The sequence below is a fragment of the Mustelus asterias genome, chromosome 17 (genome assembly GCF_964213995.1).
Source record: "Mustelus asterias chromosome 17, sMusAst1.hap1.1, whole genome shotgun sequence".
NCBI classification, from domain to species: Eukaryota; Metazoa; Chordata; class Chondrichthyes; order Carcharhiniformes; family Triakidae; genus Mustelus; species Mustelus asterias.
In genome coordinates this window covers 74,849,490-74,872,196 of record NC_135817.1, presented here as the reverse complement: position 1 = coordinate 74,872,196, position 22,707 = coordinate 74,849,490, and the positions used below count along the sequence as shown (strand labels likewise).

General features: G+C 43.7%; 1 protein-coding gene across 1 annotated transcript in view; it reads left to right on the top strand.

Annotated features, from left to right (window-relative positions):
• gtf2e1 (general transcription factor IIE, polypeptide 1, alpha) overlaps positions 1-22,707 on the top strand; it is a 69,930-nt gene that overhangs the window by 17,019 nt on the left and 30,204 nt on the right. Inside the window, exon 3 of the mRNA XM_078232992.1 lies at positions 232-686. Within this exon, the coding sequence (XP_078089118.1) occupies positions 239-686 (448 nt within the window). The 5' untranslated portion in view covers positions 232-238. The remainder of the gene's footprint in view (positions 1-231; positions 687-22,707) is intronic.

Below are 22,707 nucleotides of genomic sequence, written 5' to 3'. Positions count from 1 at the left end.
GCAATTTTTAAAATTTTGATTATCGTTGTAGGTGACTACTTCTAATGACAGGAGTGCAAACCAGGGGATTCTATTGCCTTAACAATGTAGTTAATATTCTGACAATATAGCTTGGTTAAATTTATCGTCCATATACAAGTTACCTGATAGTAACAGGTTTGTGTTTGTATGTATATTCCCAGTGTGAGAGATCCTAATTTTGAATGAATTTTCTTTTTTTATAAATCAAAGGTCAAAGATGACTGATCCAGATGTTGTGACTGAGGTGCCTGCAGCTTTGAAACGCCTTGCCAAATATGTTGTAAGAGGATTTTATGGGTTGGAACATGCACTGGCCTTGGATATTCTCATTAGAAACCCTTGTGTCAAAGAAGAGGACATGCTGGAGCTGCTGAAATTTGACCGCAAACAACTGCGAGCGGTCTTGAATACACTGAAAAATGACAAATTTATTAAAAGTAGAATGCGGGTTGAAACTGCTCCCGACGGTAAAACTACCAGGCACAATTATTACTTCATAAACTACCGTCTTCTGGTGAACGTGGTGAAGTACAAACTTGACCACATGAGGCGAAGGATTGAAACCGACGAACGAGATTCCACCAACAGAGCCTCTTTTAAATGTCCCACCTGTTTCAACACATTCACAGACCTGGAAGCAAACCAACTATTTGACCCAATGACAGGTACAGAAAGTTTTGTACTTAATTATTCAACATGCCACCATCATTTACCCAAGTAGTTTAAATGATCCTGATTTATCTGAGAACCGTGCTAGTGAATATCTCATCCGCACCGACAAGGAACGTCCCAATCTTAGTTCCCATTATATGTTGCTGAACTTAGCCACGCTGGTGGTCGGGGTACTATAATTGTCATGAATATCTTGGGTTGTAGAGGGGAAAATCAGCTGAAATTCCAGGAATCCTTGCTTGAAATGTATATCAGTGGACAGGATTGGATTGGGCTCTAAAACTCTTTAAAACCAAGGAGCATATTGTCACAATTCATGCATCAGTGATGGCCACTTGTGGAAGGGGCACGATAAATATCTCAAACCTTTGGACAGGAAGGAGGGGAAATAATGATGCGGAATGGAGTAAGGAAAGAGGTAAATTCTTTAAAAAAAAGGAGTATTGATTTTATGGATTACTTAAATTTTGAAAATTTAGTTACAGGAATTGAAACTACATTTGAATTTCAAATATTTCTAATCAGTTGGTAAGTTGCCAATCTTGTTCCATTTAGGAACATGAGTAGGTTTTTGAATCCCTCAAGCCTACCCCTATCACAAATCATAGCTGGTTGGCATCTCAACTCATAGAATCATAGAAACCCTACAGTACAGAAAGAGGCCATTCGGCCCATCGAGTCTGCACCGACCACAATCCCACCCAGGCCCTACCCCCATATCCCTACATCTTTTACCCACTAATCCCTCTAACCTACACATCTCAGGACACGAAGGGGCAATTTAAGCATGGCCTATCAACCTAACCTGCACATCTTTGGACTGTGGGAGGAAACCGGAGCACCCGGAGGAAACCCACGCAGACACGAGGAGAATGTGCAAACTCCGCACACACAGTGACCCAAGCCGGGAATCGAACCCAGGTCCCTGGAGCTGTAAAGCAGCAGTGTTAACCACTGTGCTACCGTGCTGCCCTTTTATCTCCTTTTATCTGTCCTTTCAACTCCTTTTATCTGTCTTTTTTCCACCTATTCCTTAGTACCCATACCTAACAAAATATCCAAGTCTGAAAAAGGATTTCGTTCCTAAATGGCCTACCTTGTAAGTTATTTTGTCTGGATGCTCCACCAGCGGAAGCAGTTTCTTTGTATATATGCCATTGAATTCCTCAATCATTTTAAATACCTAGTTTGAATTCCCCCTCAACCTTCTAAACTCAAAGGAATAAATACCACATTTATGTAATGTGCCCTCATAATTTAACCCTGAAGTCTTGATATCATTCTGTGGAACCTGCACTGCACCCCTTCCAGGGCCAGCATGTCCTATGGTATGGTGTCCAAAACTTTGAGCAAGGATTTATCTAACCAAATTATGATTGCCTCCCTATTATGTTCTTGTCTGCTTGGGATAAAGCCCAACATTCCATTAGCCTTTCTGATTGCTTTTTGCGCATGCCTGCTAGCTTTTAATAAGAATATAGGAATTTTGTGTAGTTGCGCTGTCAAATTTGCTCCTGTATATTTTATTGTTGAGGTAACAAAGAGGGTTGTTGAGGCTAATATAGCTGATCTGGTGTCAATGTAAGAGGTTCACGGTCCTGTGTCCCCTAGCTGGGGCAGCACGGTGGCACAGTGGTTAGCACTGCTGCTTCACGGCGCCAATTCCCGGCTTGGGTCACTGTCTGTGTGGAGTTTGCACATTCTCCCCGTGTCTGCGTGGGTTTCCTCCGGGTGCTCCGGTTTCCCCCTACATTCTGAAAGACGTGCTGGTTAGGTGCATTGACCCGAACAGATGCCGGACTGTGGCAACTAGGGCAATTTCACAGTAACTTCATTGCAGTGTTAATGTAAGCCTTACTTGTGAGTAATAAATAAGCTTTAAACTTGACTTTAGGATTTTATAAAGGACCAAATTTACAGACACAGGAATTGGCTCAACCACAAACTTGTTGTTTACTAAAAAAAACTCCTAATGCCCTAATAGAGAGAGCTCTAAACTAGTGTAAATGACACTACACGACACTTAATTGCTTACTCTGATTTAGGTGCCTCCACGATTTAACCTCAGCTTCCACGTAAACATGCAATACAATCACGACTTATTAGGAAGCCTCTATTTAAAAGCCACAGGTAAAATCCTGCATTTGTGCCCCAGCCCTTCCTCAATTCAACCCCCCCCCCCGACCCAAATTTTGCAGAAACATACTTTATTCGTAAAATCTCTGAAAGACAGATTACAAAATCATTTCAAATCAGTAAAGTACAATGATATTCACATTTCCTCCAGATGTCAAGATGCCCTCTGACGAATTTCAATTCAGTAATGGGAACATTTAATATGCTTCAATATTTTCATTACAGGGAGTGCAATTCTTTTGAAACCATGTTGTACTCTGCAGTGCTTCAATATGGTAACATACGATTAGGATTAAACACACAGTCTGAGAGGTTTTGCACATTTACCAGCCCCTCGGTGTACGTTGGCTGAAAAGCCTTACGTGGTGGTCTTTCACCATTGTGCCTTGGCAGCAGCTGCCCCAAGCTTGAGTGTGTCCCTCAGCACATAATCCTGGACCTTGGAATGCGCCAGTCTGCAACACTCTGTCGAGGACAATCAGAAAGATGAACGCGTTTTGGGCAGATCAAAGAGTGTCTTCCGCAGAGTTGATGATTCTCCAGCATTTGTCTTGGAGTGTGTTCCTGGGAACAGCCCGTAGAGCACAGAGTCTTGTGTCACAGAACTGCTTAGGATGAACCTCGACAAAAACCTCTTCATTTCTCTCCAGACCTTCTTTGCAAAAGCACATTCCACAAAGGGGTGTGCAACCATCTCTTCCCCACCCCCACCCCACGGTTCAACTACTTGGAGTGTTCCACGGCAACGTGGCCAGACCGGGGTCAGGTAAAATCTCAGTACTTGGTGACACTTGATGTTAGCGTACCAAGAATCAACACACAGCTGCGTGCAGCCACATACAAAGGCGGCCATCAGGATGAGGGTAGTATTGGTACATTTATTCCTCCCTTTGTGCTTGGCGTCCCTTTTGGACTCGATCCATCTTGGATTTTCAAATTAACTTGAAGATGGCTTGGGTGATAGCTGTGGCACAGGATCAGAGTTTGAGCCAGACCTGTGCCACGTATAGTAACCCCAAAAGTACCTCACACCTAATGACTAGGCTCTTGCCGGCAATGGAGAGGGAGCGTTGGTTCCATATGCCCAGATTCTGCTTTTACCTTGGCAATACACTCCTTCCAGTTTTTGGCACATGTGCTAATCACTCTGAACCACATCCCAGCAACTTCTGGTATTCTGACCTGATGAAGGGGCCAAAGGATCAGTCAGCCCAGTTCTCAAAGAACATGGTTTACCTTGGCTCCCAAGGCCTGATTGAACTGGTCACAGACCTTCAGGGGCTGTGCATAAGCATTGGATTCAAGCAGAATATGGTGATGTCATGCATATACAGGGAGGTTTTGACCTGCGTGCCTCTGTTGCCTGAGATCGTCATTCCTCTTACGCACAGATCCTTCCTGATGGACTCGGCAAAAGGTTCTATGCAGCACACAAGTAAGATGGAAGAGAGAGGGCAGCCCTGCCTGACGCCAGATTTGATCTGAAAGCTTTCTGATTCCCAACCATTGAATAAAGCTGTCCCACTGATCTTTGTGTAGAGCAGCTGGATCCAGTTGTGGATTCCCTCCCCAAACCCATTTTGGAGAGCAGACCCATCATGTAGGTGTGCGATATTCTGTCGAATGCCTTCTCCTAGTCCAGGCAGGTGTTCATCCTCCTGCTCTGCACATAGGCAATCGTATCCCTGAGTAGCGCAAAGCTATCAGAGATCTTCCTGCCAGGTACAAGACCGGTCTGCTCAGGGTGGATCACTGACTCCAGAGCAGACTTGACCCGATTGGTGATGACTTTGGCTGGAATTTTATAGTCAATGTTCAAAGTTGAATGGATCGCCACTTTCTAATTTCTTTCCTCCCCCTTTTCCTTTCCCTTTTCCCTCTTCTGCTTGTAGATGAGAGCAATGATTCTCTCCTCATGGATTCTGACATGCTGCTGTCCAGAAGCATCCACACATATACTCCAGCAGCTCTGGGCTGATCCAGAGCCGAAATCCCATACAGTTCTTTGGCATGAATTGTAAACCAGGGTGACTGTTTCAGATCCTCTTGTCCTTTTTATGGTGATTCTTATCGGAATATCATAAACACATTTCCTGAAGCCATCTTGTTGCCAGTGCTTAGCACCGTTCATCCTTTTCAGTCTGTCATGTCCTGGTCCAGTCAGACTCGCTCAGTGCTGATATTTCCATACTCAAAAACAATGGACTTGGCCATTCGGAGGTGACAATGGCCTCCTTGGCTTCTTAATTGGGTTATCTGATGGCAGTTATCTGGTGCCACTGTTGTGATAACATCCCCATTTCTGGCCCTTTAATAGTGCTGCAGTTCTGCTGCAATATTGGGTTGTTTGAAGTTAACCCCTTGCAGTACAGCTTGCCTCTCTGTGTTTTGTGTTGAGATTGGCTTTTTATTTACAGTCCTTGTGTCTGTAGGTTTTAAGTTTTTTTTACTTCAAAATACCCAGTTGGAGGGGCTTCTGATCCTTCATAAATTAACTTTCAAAGGGCGAGCATGCCAGGAGCAGCACGTGGCATACCTAAAAATGAATTGCCAACCTGGTGAAGCTGCACTACATGACCTCAGACTTTTGTATCTTTTTCCCGACGGAAGAAGGTGGAAGAGAGAATGTCCGGGGTGCGTGGGGTCCTTGATTATGCTGGCTGCTTTGCCGAGGCAGCGGGAAATGTAGGCAGTGTCAATGGATGGGAGGCTGGTTTGCCTGATGGATTGGACTACATTCACGACCATTTGTAGTTTCTTGCGGTCTTAGTCAGAGCAGGAGCCATACCAAGCTGTGATACAACCAGAAAGAATGCTTTCTATGGTGCATCTGTAAAAGTTGGTGAGAGTCGTAGCTGACATGCCAAATTTCCTTAGTCTTCTGAGAAAGTAGAGGCATCGGTGGGCTTTCTTAACTATAGTGTCGGCGTGGGGGGACCAGGACAGGTTGTTGGTGACCTGGACACCTAAAAACGTGAAGCTCTCGACCCTTTCTACTTCGTCCCTGTTGATGTAGACAACGCTTCCAGAAATTGATGACAATCTCCTTCATTTTGTTGACATTGAGGGAGAGATTATTGTCGCTGTACCAGTTCACCAGATTCTCTATCTCATTCCTGTACTCTGTCTTGTCATTGTTTGAGATCTGACCCACTAGGGTGGTGTCGTCAGCAAACTTGAAAATCAAGTTGGAGGGGAATTTGGCCACACAGTCATAGGTGTATAAGGAGCACAGTAAGAAGTCTCACAACACCAGGTTAAAGTCCAACAGGTTTATTTGGTAGCACGAGCTTTCGGAGCGCTACTACTTCATCAGGTGAGTGGATAGTTGAGATCACAAACAGGACATATATAGACAGACAATTGCAAGATAATGATTGCAATGCGAGTCTTTACAGGTAATCAAGTCTTTACAGACCCTTGTTCACAGCAAACTACCCAGTCTTCAGGAGAACAGCGACCATGACACCACAGGCACCGTATGACAATCACCAGGCAGGAGTGTTCCCTTCCTGTCGGGGAACACTTCAGCAGTCCAGGGCATTCAGCCTCTGATCTTCGGGTAAGCGTTCTCCAAGGCGGCCTTTAAGACACACTACAACGCAGAGTCGTTGAGCAGAAACTGATAGCCAAGTTCCACACACACGAGGACAGCCTCAACCGGGATCTTGGGTTCATGTCACACTATCTGTAATCCCCACAACTTGCCTGGACTTGCAAAATCTCCCCAACTGTCCTGGCTTGAGACAATTCACACCTCTTTAACCTGTGATTATCCCTCTCTCCACTCGCATTGTCTGTACTTGAAAAGATTTGATTACCTGTAAAGACTCACATTCCAACCGTTATCTTGCAATTGAGTCTGTGTCTATACATGCCATGTTTGTGAACCCAACTATCCACTTACCTGATGAAGGAGCAGCGCTCCGAAAGCTCATGCTACCAAATAAACCTGTTGGACTTTAACCCGGTGTTGTGAGACCACTTATTGTGCCCACCCCAGTCCAGTGCCGACATCTCCACATCGTGTACAATGGGGGCTGAGAACACAGTCTTGTGGGGCAGCGGTGTTGAGGATGATCGTGGAGGAGGTGTTGTTGCCTATCCTTACTGATTGTGGTCTGTGGGTTAGGAAGTTCAGGATCCGGTCGTAGAGGGAGGAGCCGAGGCCCAGGCCACGAAACTTGGAGATGAGTTTCATTACAATAATGGTGTTGAAAGTGGAGTTGTAGTCAATAAATAGGAGTCTGACATAGGTGTCATTGATGTCTAGGTGTTCCAGGGTTGAGTGCAGGGCCAGGGAGATGGCATCTGCTGTGAACATGTTGCGGCGGTAGGCAAACTGTAGTGGTTCCAGGTAGTCCGGGAGGCTGGAATTGGTTCGTGCCATGACTAGCCTTTTGAAGCACTTCATAATGATGGATGTCAGAGCCACCGGATGATAGTCATTAAGGCACGTTGCTTGGTTTTTCTTTGGTACAGGGATGATGGTCATCTTCTTGAAGCCGATAGGGACCTCAGATTGTTGTAAAGAGAGGTTGAAGATGTCTGCGAATATGCCCACCAGCTGATCCATGCAGGATCTGAGTGCTCGTCTGGGTACCCAATCCGGGCCAGTCGCAGGATTACAAATTTGCTGAACAGCAGAAGCAGCATGCGCTAGAGCAAAGCGATCCACAACCGACAGATCAGACCCAAACTCTGCAGTTCTGCCGCATCCAGTCGTGAATGGTGGTGGATGCTTCATAAGCATCCCCATCCTCAATGATGAAGGTGCCCAACACATCAATGCAAAAGACAAGGTTGAAGCATTTGTAATCATCTTTGGCCAGAAGTGCTGAGGTGATGGTACAGCAAGAGGTCCCCAGCATTACAGATGCCAGTCTTCAGCGAATTTGATTTCAGTTTACATGATATCATACAAAGACTGAAGCACGACATACAGTCAAGGCAATGAACAACACCGAGACTCTAGTACTGAAGACTTGTGCTCCAGAACTAGCTATGCCCCTAGCCAAGCTGTTTCAGTACAGCAAGGCACTGGCATCTACCCGGCAATGTGGAAAATTGACCAAAAAACACGACAAATCCAACCTGGCCAATTACCGCCCCATCAGTAAGTGAAAGAAGGTGCCATTGAAGCTGCTAAGAGATAGCATTTACGCAGCAAAAACTTGCTCACCAATACTTAGTTTGGCTTCCATGAAGGCCATTCATCTCTTGGACCTCATCACACCCTTGGCCCAAATATAGATAAAAGAGCTGAATTTCAGAAGTGAGATGAGAGTTGACTGCCTTTGTCCAAGAGTGGCATCAGGGAACCCCAGCAACAATTGAAGTCAGTGGGAATAACTGCGAAAACTCTCCACTTGTTGGAGTCATGTATATTTTACAACTCTTGAATCTGGATGAAGAGACTGCTATTGGATCATTCTGGCTGCTTTTTTGGTAAAAGGTTGAAACCAAGTGCTAAATAGATGCTGGCTAGTAAGACGTCCATTTGAAGGTATTGTCTTAGCACTCATTTTGGACCTGATTTCTGAAATTTTAACTTGCCCGGAGGAGCTTAAACAGACTCCTGTGGGTTTAGCACTCGAGCACCATTCGACACAATCTTCACAGAGTAGTTAGTGTATGTGAACCCCACGCACCCACTTCCACTATCTGTAGGTCTGTAATGTTGTGGCATATTTAAGGATGGCTTGGGGACCAACTGAGATGGCCACATAGGTTCTCCTGACTTGGCGTGGAGGCCCTAGTGGAAGCTGTGTAGTGAAGGAGGGTTGTTCTGTACCTGCAGGGGCTGAAGGAGCCCATCTTGCTCACCTGACAAAAAAACATTCCAAGCATAGTTGAAAATCAAGAGGTAAAAGGGAGTGAGGAACTTCTAACAAAATCACTCGGGAAAACGTACTGGGAAAAGTATTGAACAAAAGGCTGACAACTCGCCTGGACCTGATGTTCTGCAATCCAAGAATCTAAAAGGAAGTTGGATGCATTGGTTGCGATCTTCCAATGTTCCCTCCATTCTGGAATGGTCACAGTTGATTGGAAATTTGCAAACGTGACACCTCTATTCAAAAAAGGGGTGAGGGCGACAGAAAACAGCAACTATAGGCCAGGTAACCTAACCTTTGTCACAGGAAAAATGCTGGAACGAGGCATTTAGAAAATCATAATGCAATCAGGCAGAGTCAACATGGTTTGGTAAAGGGAAATTGTGCTTGACTAATTTATTAGAATTATTTGTCGAAGTATCAAGCAAGATGGACAATGGGGAACCTTTGAGTGTGGTACACTTAGATTTTTTAAATGCCCTCGAGAAGGTGCCACACATAGTCTACTTCACAAAATATGAGCTCCCAGTACATGGTGGCACAGTGGTTAGCACTGCTGCCTCACAGCACCAGGGACCCGGGTTCGAATCCCAGCTTGGGTCACTGTCTGTGCGGAATCTGCACATTCTCCCCGTGTCTGCATGGGTTTCCTCCGGGTGCTCCGGTTTCCTTCCACAGTCCGTAAGACGTGCTGGTTAGTGTATTGGCCATGCTAAATTCTCCCTCAGTGTACCCAAAGACAGGCGCCAGAGTGTGGCAACTAGGATTTTCACAGTAACTTAATTGCAGTGTTAACGTAAACCTACTTGTGACACTAATAAATAAAACTTTAAACAGTGTAGGGGACAACATATTAGCACAAATAGAGAATTAGTTAGCGAGCAGGAAGCAACGGGTAGGGATAAATGGGCCACTTTCAGCTTGGCAAGCTTTGACTAGTGGAGTTCCACAGGGATCAGTGCTAGGGCCTCAACTATTTCCATTCGTAGCGATGATTTAGATGTAGGGAGTGAATGTATGGTAGAAAGATAGCTAGGAAAGTAAGTTTATACAGTCATACAGCATGGAAACAGGCCATTTGACCCACTTGTCCATGCCACCTTTATTTTTTTAAACCCCTAAAATAGCCCCAATTGCCCTCATTTGGCCCATATCCCTCTATACCCATCTTACCCATGTAACTGTCTAAACGCTTTTTAAAAGACAAAATTGTACCCACCTCTACTACTACCTCTGGCAGCTTGTTCCAGACACTCGCCACCCTCTGTGTGAAAAAATTACCCCTCTGGACCCTTTTGTATCTCTCCCCTCTCACCTTAAACTTATGTCCTCTAGTTTTAGACTCCCCTACCTTTGGGAAAAGATATTGACTATCTAGCTGATCTATGCCCCTCATTATTTTATAGACCTCTATAAGATCATCCCTCAGCCTTCTGTGCTCCAGAGAAAAAAGTCCCAGTCTATCCAGCCTCTCCTTATAACACAAACCATCAAATCTCGGTAGCATCCTAGTAAATCTCTTCACTCTTTCCAGTTTAATAATATCCTTTTGTATAATAGGGTGACCAGAACTGTACACAGTATTCCAAGTGTGGCCTTACCAATGTCTTGTACAACTTCAACAAGACGTCCCAACTCCTGTATTCAACGTTCTGACCAATGAAACCAAGCATGTTGAATGTCTTCTTCACCATTCTGTCCATCTGTGACTCCATTTTCAAGGAGCTATGAACCTGTACCCCTAGGTCTCTTTGTTCTGTAACTCTCCCCAACGCCCTACCATTAACTGAGTAAGTCCTGCCCTGGTTCAATCTACCAAAATTCTTCACTTTGCACTTATAGTTGTTAAGAGTGCCACAAAGCAGTTTAGATAGGTTAAGTGAGTGGGCAAAAAATTGGCAGATGAAGTAAATTGTGAACTTGTCTACTCTGACAGGAAGAATAGAAAAGCAGCATATAATTTAAATGGAGAGAGACTGCAGAACTCTGTGTAACAGATGGAACTGGGTCTTTGTAGATGAGTCTTTGAAAATACAGCAAGTGACTGGGAAGGCAAGTGGAATGTTGGTGTTCATAGCAAGGGGAATGGGATATGAAAGTAGGAAAATGTTGCTACAGTTGTGCAGGGCCTTCGTGAGCCCGTATCTGAGTACTGTATACAATTTTAGTCTCCTTACTTAAAGAAGGACATATTGCATTGGAAGCAGTTTAGGGAGGGTTCACTTGATAGATTCCTGGGGTGAAGGGGTTATCTTTTGAGGAAAGGTTTAGCAGGTTGGGCTTGTGCAATTAGGAGCACAGAAGAATGAGAGGTGATCTTATTGAAACATAAAATCCTGAGTGAACCGCACAGGGTGGATGCTGAGAGTGTGCCCTTTGTGGAGAAGTCTAGAACTAGGGGACACCGTTTATATTTTTAAAAAACATAGTGGTCTCCCATTTAAGACAGATGAGAAATATTTTCTCTCAGTGAGTCCTTAGTCTAGAATTTTCTTCCCAAGAGAGCTGGGGAGGCTGGGTCAGTGAATATATTTAAGGCTGAGTTTCTGATAGATTTTAGGTCAACGAGGGAGTCAGTAATGGGGAGGAGAATGGAAATTGGAGTTAAGGCCACAGTCAGACCAACTATGTTCTCACTGGTGGAGCAAGTTCAAGGGCCGAATTTACCTACTAATTCTTGTGCTCTTCTTTATAAGATGGATAAACTACAATGGGCTGAATAGCTGCCTTTGTGAGCATCTATCCTTTGATCCTGTCAATAGTCGTGCAGTAGTGGTTTTAAATTAAGAGGTGGGGCAGAGTGTGGATGGATTGGGATTACTCTGACAGTGGGATGAAGTGGTTTCTCTGATATATGTTCCACAAACTTCCCCTGGGCAGTAAATACCTAACCAATGTTGCTCTGGCTAGTCAGATAGTGCCTTTTACAGCAAATGTTCCCATATTTCTGTCTTTGTTCTGAAAGGAATCTCAGGTAGTCTTTTCCTTCAATTCAATAATTCTGACACTTATGGTGGAATTAAGGAGGGTGGTGTAATTTTAATGCACATGAAACAAGTGAATAGGGCCTAGGTGGGACTGTGGTCGGTGCAGACTCAATGGGCTGAATGGCCTCCTTCTGCACTGTCGGGATTCTATGAGGTAGGTTGGAAACATGGTGAAAATTTTAAAAATCTGAAGCTGATTTCCAACCTGCCTACTTATGGATTTTATCAAGGTGGATGATGGAATGGGTAACCAACCTGTTCCCAGTAGGTGGGTGTCAATTGAAATATTTCAGTGAGGTATGCAACCTTTGATTTAATCTGCTTTGCAGGTTTTAGTGGGTGGGAAACCTGACAACTAATGTGAGGACAGCTTCAGGTAGAAGGCAAGTGTCCTTACACTACTGCTTATAGTCTGGGAGAAGCAGGAATACTTGCCCTCATCTTCTGCGTGCACATTGCAGCCCCCCCCACCCCCAAATACAAAACCCCTGCTAACTGGTTTCATGGACTAGGATGCCACTAACATCCTGGAAGTTACTATTGACCAGAAGCTAACTGGGCCAGCTATATAAATACTGTGACTGCAAGAACAGATCAGAGGCTGAGAATCTACAGCAAGTAGCTCGCCTCTGAATCCCCAAAGCCTGTACACCAACTACAGGGCACAAGCCAGGAGTGTAATGGAATGCTCTCCAAATGCCTGGATGAGTACAGCAACAACTGCGCTCATAAGCTACACACCATCCAGGATAAAGTAGCCTGCTTGATTTGATGCCCAATTCTCCACCTTAAAGATTTATTCCCTCCACCACTGACACACAGTGGCAGCAGTGTGTACCATCTACAAGATATACTGTAGCAACTCACCAAACCTCCTTCGACAACACCTTTCAAACCTACAACCTCTACCGCCTAGAAGGACAAGGGCAGCAGACACACGGGAACATTACCACTTGCAAGTTCCCCTCCAAGTCACGCACGATCCTGATTTGGAACTATATCATCATGCCTTCACTGTTGGATCAAAATCCTGGAACACTCTTCCTGACAGTACTGTGGGTGTATCTATACCACATGGACTGTGGCCGTTCAAGAATGCAGCTCACCCCCAACTTCTTGAGGGCAATTAAGAATGGACAATTAATGGTGGCCAGCCAGTGACGCCCACATCCCATGAGCGAATTTTTTTAAAAATCGGTCTTGGGATCAGGTTGGTCCGATCTGGTGACCCGCAATACTCCCTGTCTGAAACTTCATTTCCCGCACTTGTCTACTCAACTTGGCCCTTTTAATATCCCGACCACAGTATTTCAACTCACCCCTTTCCCAGCAGCGTCTACACATTATGTTAATGAAGCTCCTTGGCTCTGTCTCAAGTTGTTCTTTTTTCAATTTCCTGTCACCCATTTTGGTAATAGTTCAATGAAAAATGCTTACAATCTTGAACATTTCCCAGTCCATTTGGTAGATTTTTGGCCAACTGGAGTTTACCCTCTAATACCTTGCTGATCACTTACTGCAATGCGTTGAAGAGGCAAGTCACTATTTCTGGAGCTACTGTCTGCTGCAGCCAAATGCTGATTTGGGAGACACTAAGTGAACAGGGTTTTGAAAAAAAGCGATCCGTCTACTGTGAGCACAAACTAATAGCAACTATGACTAATGTGTCATGTTCCAGCATTTTTAGATATTAATTTCTTCAATGCCTCGATTGAACTTTTCTCCATCAGGCAGTGCATTCCAGATCCTAATCACTGCATGAAAATGTTTTCCTCGTGTCGCCGTTGCTTTCATACAATATTAAATGGTTCCAAGTCGTGCTTTTAGCAGTTCATGTGTTCTGCAATCTGCTGAAAATGAGCAAGGAAACCAGGTTAATTTTGAGTCTTAGCTATACTCTACCGATATAAATTCTGTACTCCATGAAGTGCTCATCAGTGAATGGAAAATTCTTCTTTGGACTGACTAACTACACAGCATTTTGCCACACCAACACAAGTACAACTTTCAGTCCTTGCTTCCTATCCCAACAGTGACGCATAACCTTCAAGTACACCACACATAATAGACAATGGCATGGAACATACCTTTGTGGATCTAAAACAATTAAGTAGCTTTGTACAAACAATATGTACTTCAAATTGTGAATGGAATTAAGAAGTTCAATTCATCCTCCAAAGCACTTGAGTTTGTGTATGCAAAGTACAATAACGTTTCTTGATTCTGAGACTGGACCATTGCAAAATGCGCATGATTTTTATAGAAATTACCGTTATTGATTTGATATTGTCAGATGTATTAGCATACAGTGAAAAATATTGTTTCTTGCGCACTATACTGGCAAAGCATACCGTTCATAGAGAAGGAAACGAGAGAGTGCAGAATGTAGTGTTACAGTCATAGCTAGGGTGTAGAGAAAGATCAACTTAATGCAGAGTAGGTCCATTCAAGAGTCTGATGGCAGCAGGGAAGAAGCTGTTCCTGTGTTGATTGATACGTGACCTCAGTCTCTTTTTCCCGACCGAAGAAGGTGAAAGAGAGTACGTCTGGAGTGCGTGGGATCCTTAATTATGCTGGCTGCTTTGCTGAGGCAGCAGGAAGTATAGACAGAGTCAATGGATGGGAGGCTGGTTTGCGTGATGGATTGGGCTACATTCACAACCTTTTGTAGTTTATTGTGATCTTGAGCAGAACAGGAGCCATACCAAGCTGTGATACAACCAGAAAGAATGCTTTCTATGGTGCGTCTGTAAAAGATGGTGAGAGTTGTAGCTAACATGCCAAATTTCCTGGTCTTCTGAGAAAGTAGAGGCGTTGGTGGGCTTTCTTAACTATAGTGTTGGCATGGGGGGACCAAGACAGGTTGTTGGTGATCTGGACACCTAAAAACCTGAAGCTCTCGACGTTTTCCGCTTCGTCCCCATTGATGTAGACAGGGGCATGTTCTCCTCTACGCTTCCTGAAGTCAATGGCAATCTCCTTCGTTTTGTTGGCATTGAGGGAGAGATTATTGTCGCTGCACCAGTTCACCAGATTCTCTATCTCATTCCTGTACTCTGTCTCGTCATTGTTTGAGATCCGACCCAGTACGGTGGTGTCGTCAGCAAACTTGAAAATCAAGTTGGAGGGGAATTTGGCCACACAGACATAGGTGTATAAGGAGTATAGTAGGGGGCTGAGAACACAGCCTTGTGGGGCACCGGTGTTGAGGATGATCATGGAGGAGGTGTTGTTGCCTTTCCTTAATCATTGTGGTCTGTGGGTTAGGAAATTCGGGATCCAGATGCAGAGGCGGGAGCCAAGCCCCAGACCACAGAGTTTGGAGATGAGTTTTGTAGGAATAATGGTGTTGAGCTATGATCAATAGATAGAAGTTTGGCATAGATGTCTTTGTTTATTATTCAGTAAACAATATTGAACATTTTACTAACTTGTAACCAAGGATTAATATTTTGTGTACAACATCACATAGCTGATAGTAATTTGAACTCACTTTGTCAAAGCAGATTATACTGAACGAACAAGCTTGCATTTAAATGGCACTTTTAATATGCTCGGGTCGTCCCAAAGCATTGAATCAATTTGAAGAGTAGTCACTGGTTTGTAGGCGGATCCAGCAGCCAACCTGTGTGTAACAACGTCCCACAGACAACAATGAGAGAGTTCATCAGTTCAACTACTTTGTTCATCGAATTTAAAATGGTAAATGGTATATTCTAGCACTGCCTCATTTAAATTAGAAAAAGGTATATCCTGGCCTGTCTGAATTAAATTGGAAAATAGTATATCATAGTCCTGACTCATGTATATCCTAGCCCTGTCTCATTTAAAATGGAAAATGGTATATCCTAGCTCTGTCTCATGGACATAGAAGGATGTGCTTTAAAATGTCTCAAATTAATTTCCTATTTTTGTTAAAGCACACCACCCTTTGGCAGTCAAGAAATATTTGATATATTTTTAGGATTTATCCTACTTTATTAATTTGTTTGTCTGAATGTCCATCAATGCAGCACATTCTCATTATTGCCCCGTAGCAATATACTGATTTGATACTTATATAGATAGCTATTTTTAAGCCAGGTAGACTGACTAATGCCAATTTATCCATGCAGTTTGTGCATACTGTAGTTACAAAAGTTCGGCTTACAGTTTGTATTTAATGCATGTAGGAGGTGAAAAAAATACTATTAGATGTACCACAAACTTTGTGCATGGATATCATTAGACTTTTCTGCAATTGCCACAATATAATTACTAAAGTTACCATTCGTTAAATGCTGAGAGTGGGTCCCTTTGTTTTTTTTTGCTGGTCTATAAAGGAACATTCTCATAGTGATGCAGCCTAGAGGGTAGCACTCAGTTTGGGTGATACAAGTGTGAAACAACTTGCACTATTTTTGTCTCCCACCCCATCACAGATTTCAACATTATTATGCTGTACTTTAGTTATCCGGTGTAAGATTTGTTTTTCCACTGAGTAATTTTTCTTTCCCTCACATTCCCCAAGACCTTTTTTCTACAGGAGGCTTCTTGTCCAGAAATATTGTTGTTACATTGGATAGTCAATAGAGGGCAAGACAACACCAGTGGTTAAAAAGAAAACTAGAATCCATTGTCGGAAACAACATTAATATAATGACATTGCTGTGTTATTATGCAGCTACTCAGCTAAATATATATTTAACTCATTTAATCAATCATCTCTGTTCTTGGCATTTAACTCATCTACTCAAAGAGGAGAAATTTGCAGGACTAAGAGCGAAGAGCAGGGGAATGGGACTAATTGGAAAGCTCTTTCATAGACTCCTACAGACACGATTAGTCGAATGGTTTTCTTTTGTGCTGTATAATTCTATGCACTAACAGACCTTCTGTGGGGGTGTTCACAATGAGTCAGAGGTTTATAAGAACAGGGATGTTATGCTCAGTATTATCAGGGACACTCATTTATCAGCATGGAGGCGGCACTTAAGGGGATATGGGTCTGGCAATGCTGGCATAAAGGACCCAATATCTTGCAATATTTTTTGGACAACATACTCTGCTTTTGTCAACTATTATATCATTACAAGTTGTTGTACAAAATATCTATATTTCAGCTTCAGCTCATTCGTAAAGTAATTCATGCATATATCATGATTATCTGTAATATGTCATCAAAGCAATGAGGTAATCACCAGTGTTTAATCTCTGTTTATTTTCTACTTGATAAATAAGTCAAACCTATATGTATGACGGAACACTTGAGCTACCTGGGCTACTACAAGAAATATGAAAGATTGTGGCAAAAGTTACAGGAATGTTTTTTCTTTGTGGAGGGCCTGTGGGTTGTTGTGGTTACGGATTGGCACTCTGTGAAACCTGAACGATGAATTGTTTCTTAATCCCCTTCCTTTCGTATGACATGGAGCTACACTTCTCCTTGCTCTCTGGTCAGACTGGTAATCTTCTCTTCCTCAGTTCACTCTGATTCCCAGTTCATGTTGTCGGCCTCTCCTCTCCAATTCAATGACCTGCGTTTCAGCAGTTTTCCTACACAATGGGCTATTTCTTCATCCACCAACAACAGACTTTCGCAACAGATTTCATAACTTCTTGAGATCGGGGTTTGCAAAAGCCCCGTGGATCAAATTGTACAATCTATATGCAGCTTTATCCAACCTCCCATAGAAGTATCTATGTTGTCCATCTCACTCTCTTGGGGTAGTGAGTTCGATATTCTAACCACATTCTGAATAAAGACATTTCTCCTGGATTCCCTATTAGTGACTATCTTATATTAATGTCTAATTTTGGTCTCCCACACAAGTGAAAACATCTTAATCAAAACTTTTCATAATCTAAAAGATCCCTTGTTAGATACCCTACAGGGTAGAAGCAGCGAGGTTATCTCCACTTACAATGGAAACAAGAACTAGGGGGCATAGCCTCAAAATACGGGGGAGTCAATTTAGAACAGAGTTGAGGAGGAACTTCTTCTCCCAGAGGGTAGTGAATCTTTGGAATTCTCTGCCCAATGAAGCAGTAGAGGCTACCTCGTTAAATGTGTTTAAGTCACAGATAGATACATTTTTAACCATTAAGGGAATTAAGGGTTATGGGGAGCGGGCGGGTAAGTGGAACTGGACCCACTATCAGATCAGCCATGATCTTATTGAATGGCGGAGCAGACTTGAGGGGCTGGATGGCCTACTCCTACTCCTATTTCTTATGTTCTTATGTACCCCTTGGCCTGTTCAATTTTTCCTGATGGATATAAGGTCTCAGTTTTGGTATCATACTTTTAAATCATTTTTGTACTTTCTCCAGCCCCTCTATATCTTTATCAACCTGTACACTGCAATTGTAAGAGAGCAGGATCAGGGAGGCAAGCAACTAGGAGTTATGCTCCTTGTTTAATCTTATAAGGATGCTCTCTGCCTTACGTAATCTATCTTCAAAGTTTAAACTTGGCTGGCTATTTCCCAGCTGGCAAAGTGAGGCAAAGGCTACTTTTGCGCAAAAGGCAGCTACCTTTACAGCACTGCTTGTGGGCCAGGAGTAGCTCCTCTCAGCCCATAATACTTGCCTCCCTTGTCCACCAGAGGACTCCAAACCTCCAAATCTCAAGTGATCAGATTCCCTGGAATTGGTAATTGGAACTCTGACCCTGGCATTGCTGACCTAAACCCCACATTTAACCATTAGCACTCAGATTAACTTCCGGGCACCTGCTGGAACAAGAATACCCATGCCGTGGACTTCTGGGCTTCCCGAACTAAAATCTTCCCTGCTCTCAGAACCCACCCCAGTCAATATCTGGTTTATTGTAATTTACAAAGCTAGAATCAAGGACCGTGGCAGTTAGCTGGGTAGGTAGTTTTACTTTGTAATAAAATTGCAGGAAAATCATCACTTAACGTTTTCATGAATAGACTTAAAAATATTTTTAATTGGCCAGGAACCAACAGCAAGGTTAGATCTCATTCTAGTTGTGCCATAACTACATCGAGGGCAAAGCGTCATGTGTTTCTCTTAATGATATTTGCAGATGCATGTTTTGAGTAATTCTACATTGATATGACAGCCAAAATAGCAGAAAAATGGGCACAAATGTATTATGGGCTGGTTATGTTACGGGGGCGGCATGGTGGCACAGTGGTTAGCACTTCTGGCTCAAGAGCGCCAGGGACCTGGGTTCAATTCCCGGCTTGGGTCACTGTCTGTGGGGAGTCTGCACGTTCTCCCCATGTCTGTGTGGGTTTCCTCCCACATTCTGAAAGACATGCTGGTTAGGTGCATTGACCCAAACAGGCGCCGGAGTGTGGCGACCAGGGGAATTTCACAGTAACTTCATTGCAGTGTTAATGTAAACTTTACTTGTGACTAATCAATAAACTTTATTTTACAGAATTTGCTTTTTTGTATGTAAAGCCTTTATCTGGGTGCTCCGGTTTCCTCCCACAGTCCAAAGATATGCAGGTTAGGTGCATTGGCCATGCTAAATTCTTCCTCAGTGCACCCGAACAGGTGCCGGAGTGTGGCGACTAGGGGATTTTCACAGTAACTTCATTGCAGTGTGAATGTAAGCCTACTTGTGACTAATAAATGAACTTAAACTTAAGTAATTTCTGTGATATATAAATGCAAATTTTTCTTTCTTTGCTGTGTTTCACTTAGCCCCCTGCTGTGGTTTTCCTTGAAACTTAAAGGTGTGTCCCAGAACTGGACTTCTGCGCAGGATTGCAGACATGAGAATAATTGCCCAAATAGTTTCCCCTCCTTTTTATTTGCTTGATGAATCATCTATATCTTTCTTTGAACTAAATTTCAAAAGAATAAGGAAGATGAAAACACAGTTGGTAATCTTAACATTTTGATATAATTAGCTGCTACTTAGCACATTTTAACTAAACAGGAATTAGCTTAAAACACTACAAGCTTACACTCCTGCATGGTAAATTTAAAAGTCATATCCATCTGGTACTGACTGCTACATGAGTTGGGCGAAACCATATAAGGTGGCACAGGGCAGGATCAGTAGGGTTAGCGCTGACTGGTTCTATTGAAGCATGTGTACCTTATTGAGATGTGGAGATGCCGGTGTTGGACTGGGGTAAACACAGTAAGAAGTCTCTCAACACCAGGTTAAAGTCCAACAGGTTTATTTGGTAGCAAAAGCCACTAGCTTTCAGAGCTCTGCTCCTTCGTCAGGTAAGTGGGAGCTCTGTTCACAAACAGGGCCTATAAAGACACAAACTCAATTTACAAAATAATGGTTGGAATGTGAGTCTTCACAGGTAATTAAGTCTTAAAGGTACAGACAATGTGAGTGGAGAGAGCGTTAAGCACAGATTAAAGAGATGTGTATTGCCTCCTGACAAGACAGTTAGTGAGATTTTGCAAGCCCAGGCAAGTCGTGGGGGTTACAGATAGTGTGACATTACCCAAGATCCCAGTTGAGGCCGTCCTCGTGTGCAGAACTTGGCTATCAATCTCTGTTCAGCGACTCTGCGTTGTCGTGTGTTGTGAAGGCCACCTTGGAGAACACTTACCCAAAGATCAGAGGCCGAATCCCCGTAACCCTGAAGTGTTCCCTAACAGGAAGAGAACAGTCTTGCCTGGTGATTGTCGAGCGGTGTTCATTCATCCGCTGTCATAGCGTCCGCATGGTCTCCCCAATGTACCATGCCTCGGGACATCCTTTCCTGCAGTGTATCAGGTAGACAATGTTGGCCGAGTTGCAAGAGTATGTACCGTGCACCTTGTGGATGGTGTTCTCACGTGAGATGATGGCATCCGTGTCGATGATCCAACTTGTCTTGCAGAGGTTGCTGTGGCAGGTTTGTGTGGTGTCGTGGTCACTGTTCTCCCTGAAGGCTGGGTAGTTTGTCGCGGACAATGGTTTGTTTGAAGGCAAGAAGTGGGGGTGTGGAGATGGCCTTGGCGAGATGTTCGTCTTCATCAATGACATGTTGAAGGCTCCGGAGAAGATGTCGTAGCTTCTCCATTCCGGGGAAGTACTGGACGACGAAGGGTACTCTGTCCGCCGTGTCCCGTGTTTGTCTTCTGAGGAGGTCGGTACAGTTTTTCGCTGTGGCGCGTCAGAACTGTCGATCGATGAGTCGAGCGCCATAACCTGTTCTTAGGAGGGCATCTTTCAGCGTCTGGAGGTGTCTGTTGCGATCCTCCTCATCTGAGCAGATCCTGTGTATACGGAGGGCTTGTCCGTAGGGGATGGCTTCTTTAACGATGGCTTCATCGTCCAGTACTTTCCCGGAGTGGAGAAGCTATGACATCTTCTCCAGAGCCTTCAACATGCCATTGATGAAGACGAACGTCTCGCCAAGACCATCCCCACACCCCCACTTCTTGCCTTCAAACAACCGCACACCTCAAACAGACCATTGTCCGCAGCAAACTACCCAACCTTCAGGAGAACAGTGACAACAACACCACACAACCCTGCCACAGCAACGTCTGCAAGACGTGCCAGATCATCGACATGGATGCTATCATCTCACGTGAGAACACCATCCACCAGGTACACGGTACATACTCTTGCAACTCGGCCAACGTTGTCGACCTGATACGCTGCAGGAAAGGATGTCCCGAGGCATGGTACATTGGGGAGACCATGCGGACGCTACGACAACGGATGAATGAACACCGCTCGACAATTACCAGGCAAGAGTGTTCTCTTCCAGTCGGGGAACACTTCAGCGGTCACGGGCGTTCAGCCTCTGATCTTCGGGTAAGCGTTCTCCAAGGCGGCCTACACGACAGCGTAGAGTCACTGAGCAGAGACTGATGGCCAAGTTCTGCACACGTGAGGACAGACTCCACCGGGATCTTGGGTTAATGTCACACTATCTGTAACCCCCACGACTTGCCTGGGCTTGCAAAATCTCACTAACTGTCTTGTCTGGAGACAATACACATTTCTTTAATCTGTGCTTAACGCTCTCTCTACTCACATTGTCTGTACCTTTAAGACTTGATTACCTGTAAAGACTCGCATTCCAACCATTATTTCGTAAATTGAGTTTGTGTCTTTATATGCCCTGTTTGTGAACAGAATTCCCACTTACCTGACGAAGGAGCAGCGCTCCGAAAGCTTGTTGCTTTTGCTACCAAATAAACCTGTTGGACTTTAACCTGGTGTTGTGAGACTTCTTACTGTGTTTACCTTATTGAGAGCATGATTTAATATTTAATCAGATTTCAAGAGATGTATTATAACTGCATTTTTAATTGTCCTTTTTAAAAAAATTTCTCTGCCACTTTTTTCTTCCTTCATACCGCTATAATCCCTGTAGAGAACAACAACTTTTGCTACCAACCCAAAGCACAGCAAGGGTCATAAAAGATCTGAGTAAAAATAAACAAAACCCCATTTAAACCACCTGAAGTAGCAATAAGACGGTGGCACAGTGGTTAGCACTGATGACTCACAGCGTCAGGGACCTGGGTTCGATTTCCGGCTTGGGTCTTGTGTGTGGAGTGACAAATATTTTCTAATTTTAAATTGAGACTGGCTGCACTCACAAATGTCTAGCACAGAGCATACACCCGGAGAACTAAGTACTTCAGATGCTGCAAATCTAAAATATAAACAGAAAATGCTGGAAATACTCAGCAGGCAGCATCTGTGGCGAGAGAAACAGAGTGAACGCTTCAGATCCACAATCAGCACTGGTTCTCACCAATGGTCACTGCCTGACCTCCGTTCTTCTCTGCACAGATGCCAACAGATGTGTTTGAACATTTCCAACACTTCTTGCTCCTATTGAAATAAAAATAACCCCTTTTTCCAGCCCTCCAGAAATCACTCAGACTTCTTGCGACCTCTCATTTCCTTTCAGCAAGAAATCCAGCAGCAGCTGCCCGAGATCTGGTTTGGCACAACATTAAACGTGAACTTCAAGTAAAGCTATAAAGACAACATAAGCAACTTTCTAAGCAAAAAAAAAAATCAAAGCAATACATTTATAATTTAAAAAAATAGTAATTAATGAAAAATAACCATTTAAAACAAGCAGCAAAGCTATCAAACAAAAACCTTTTTTTGC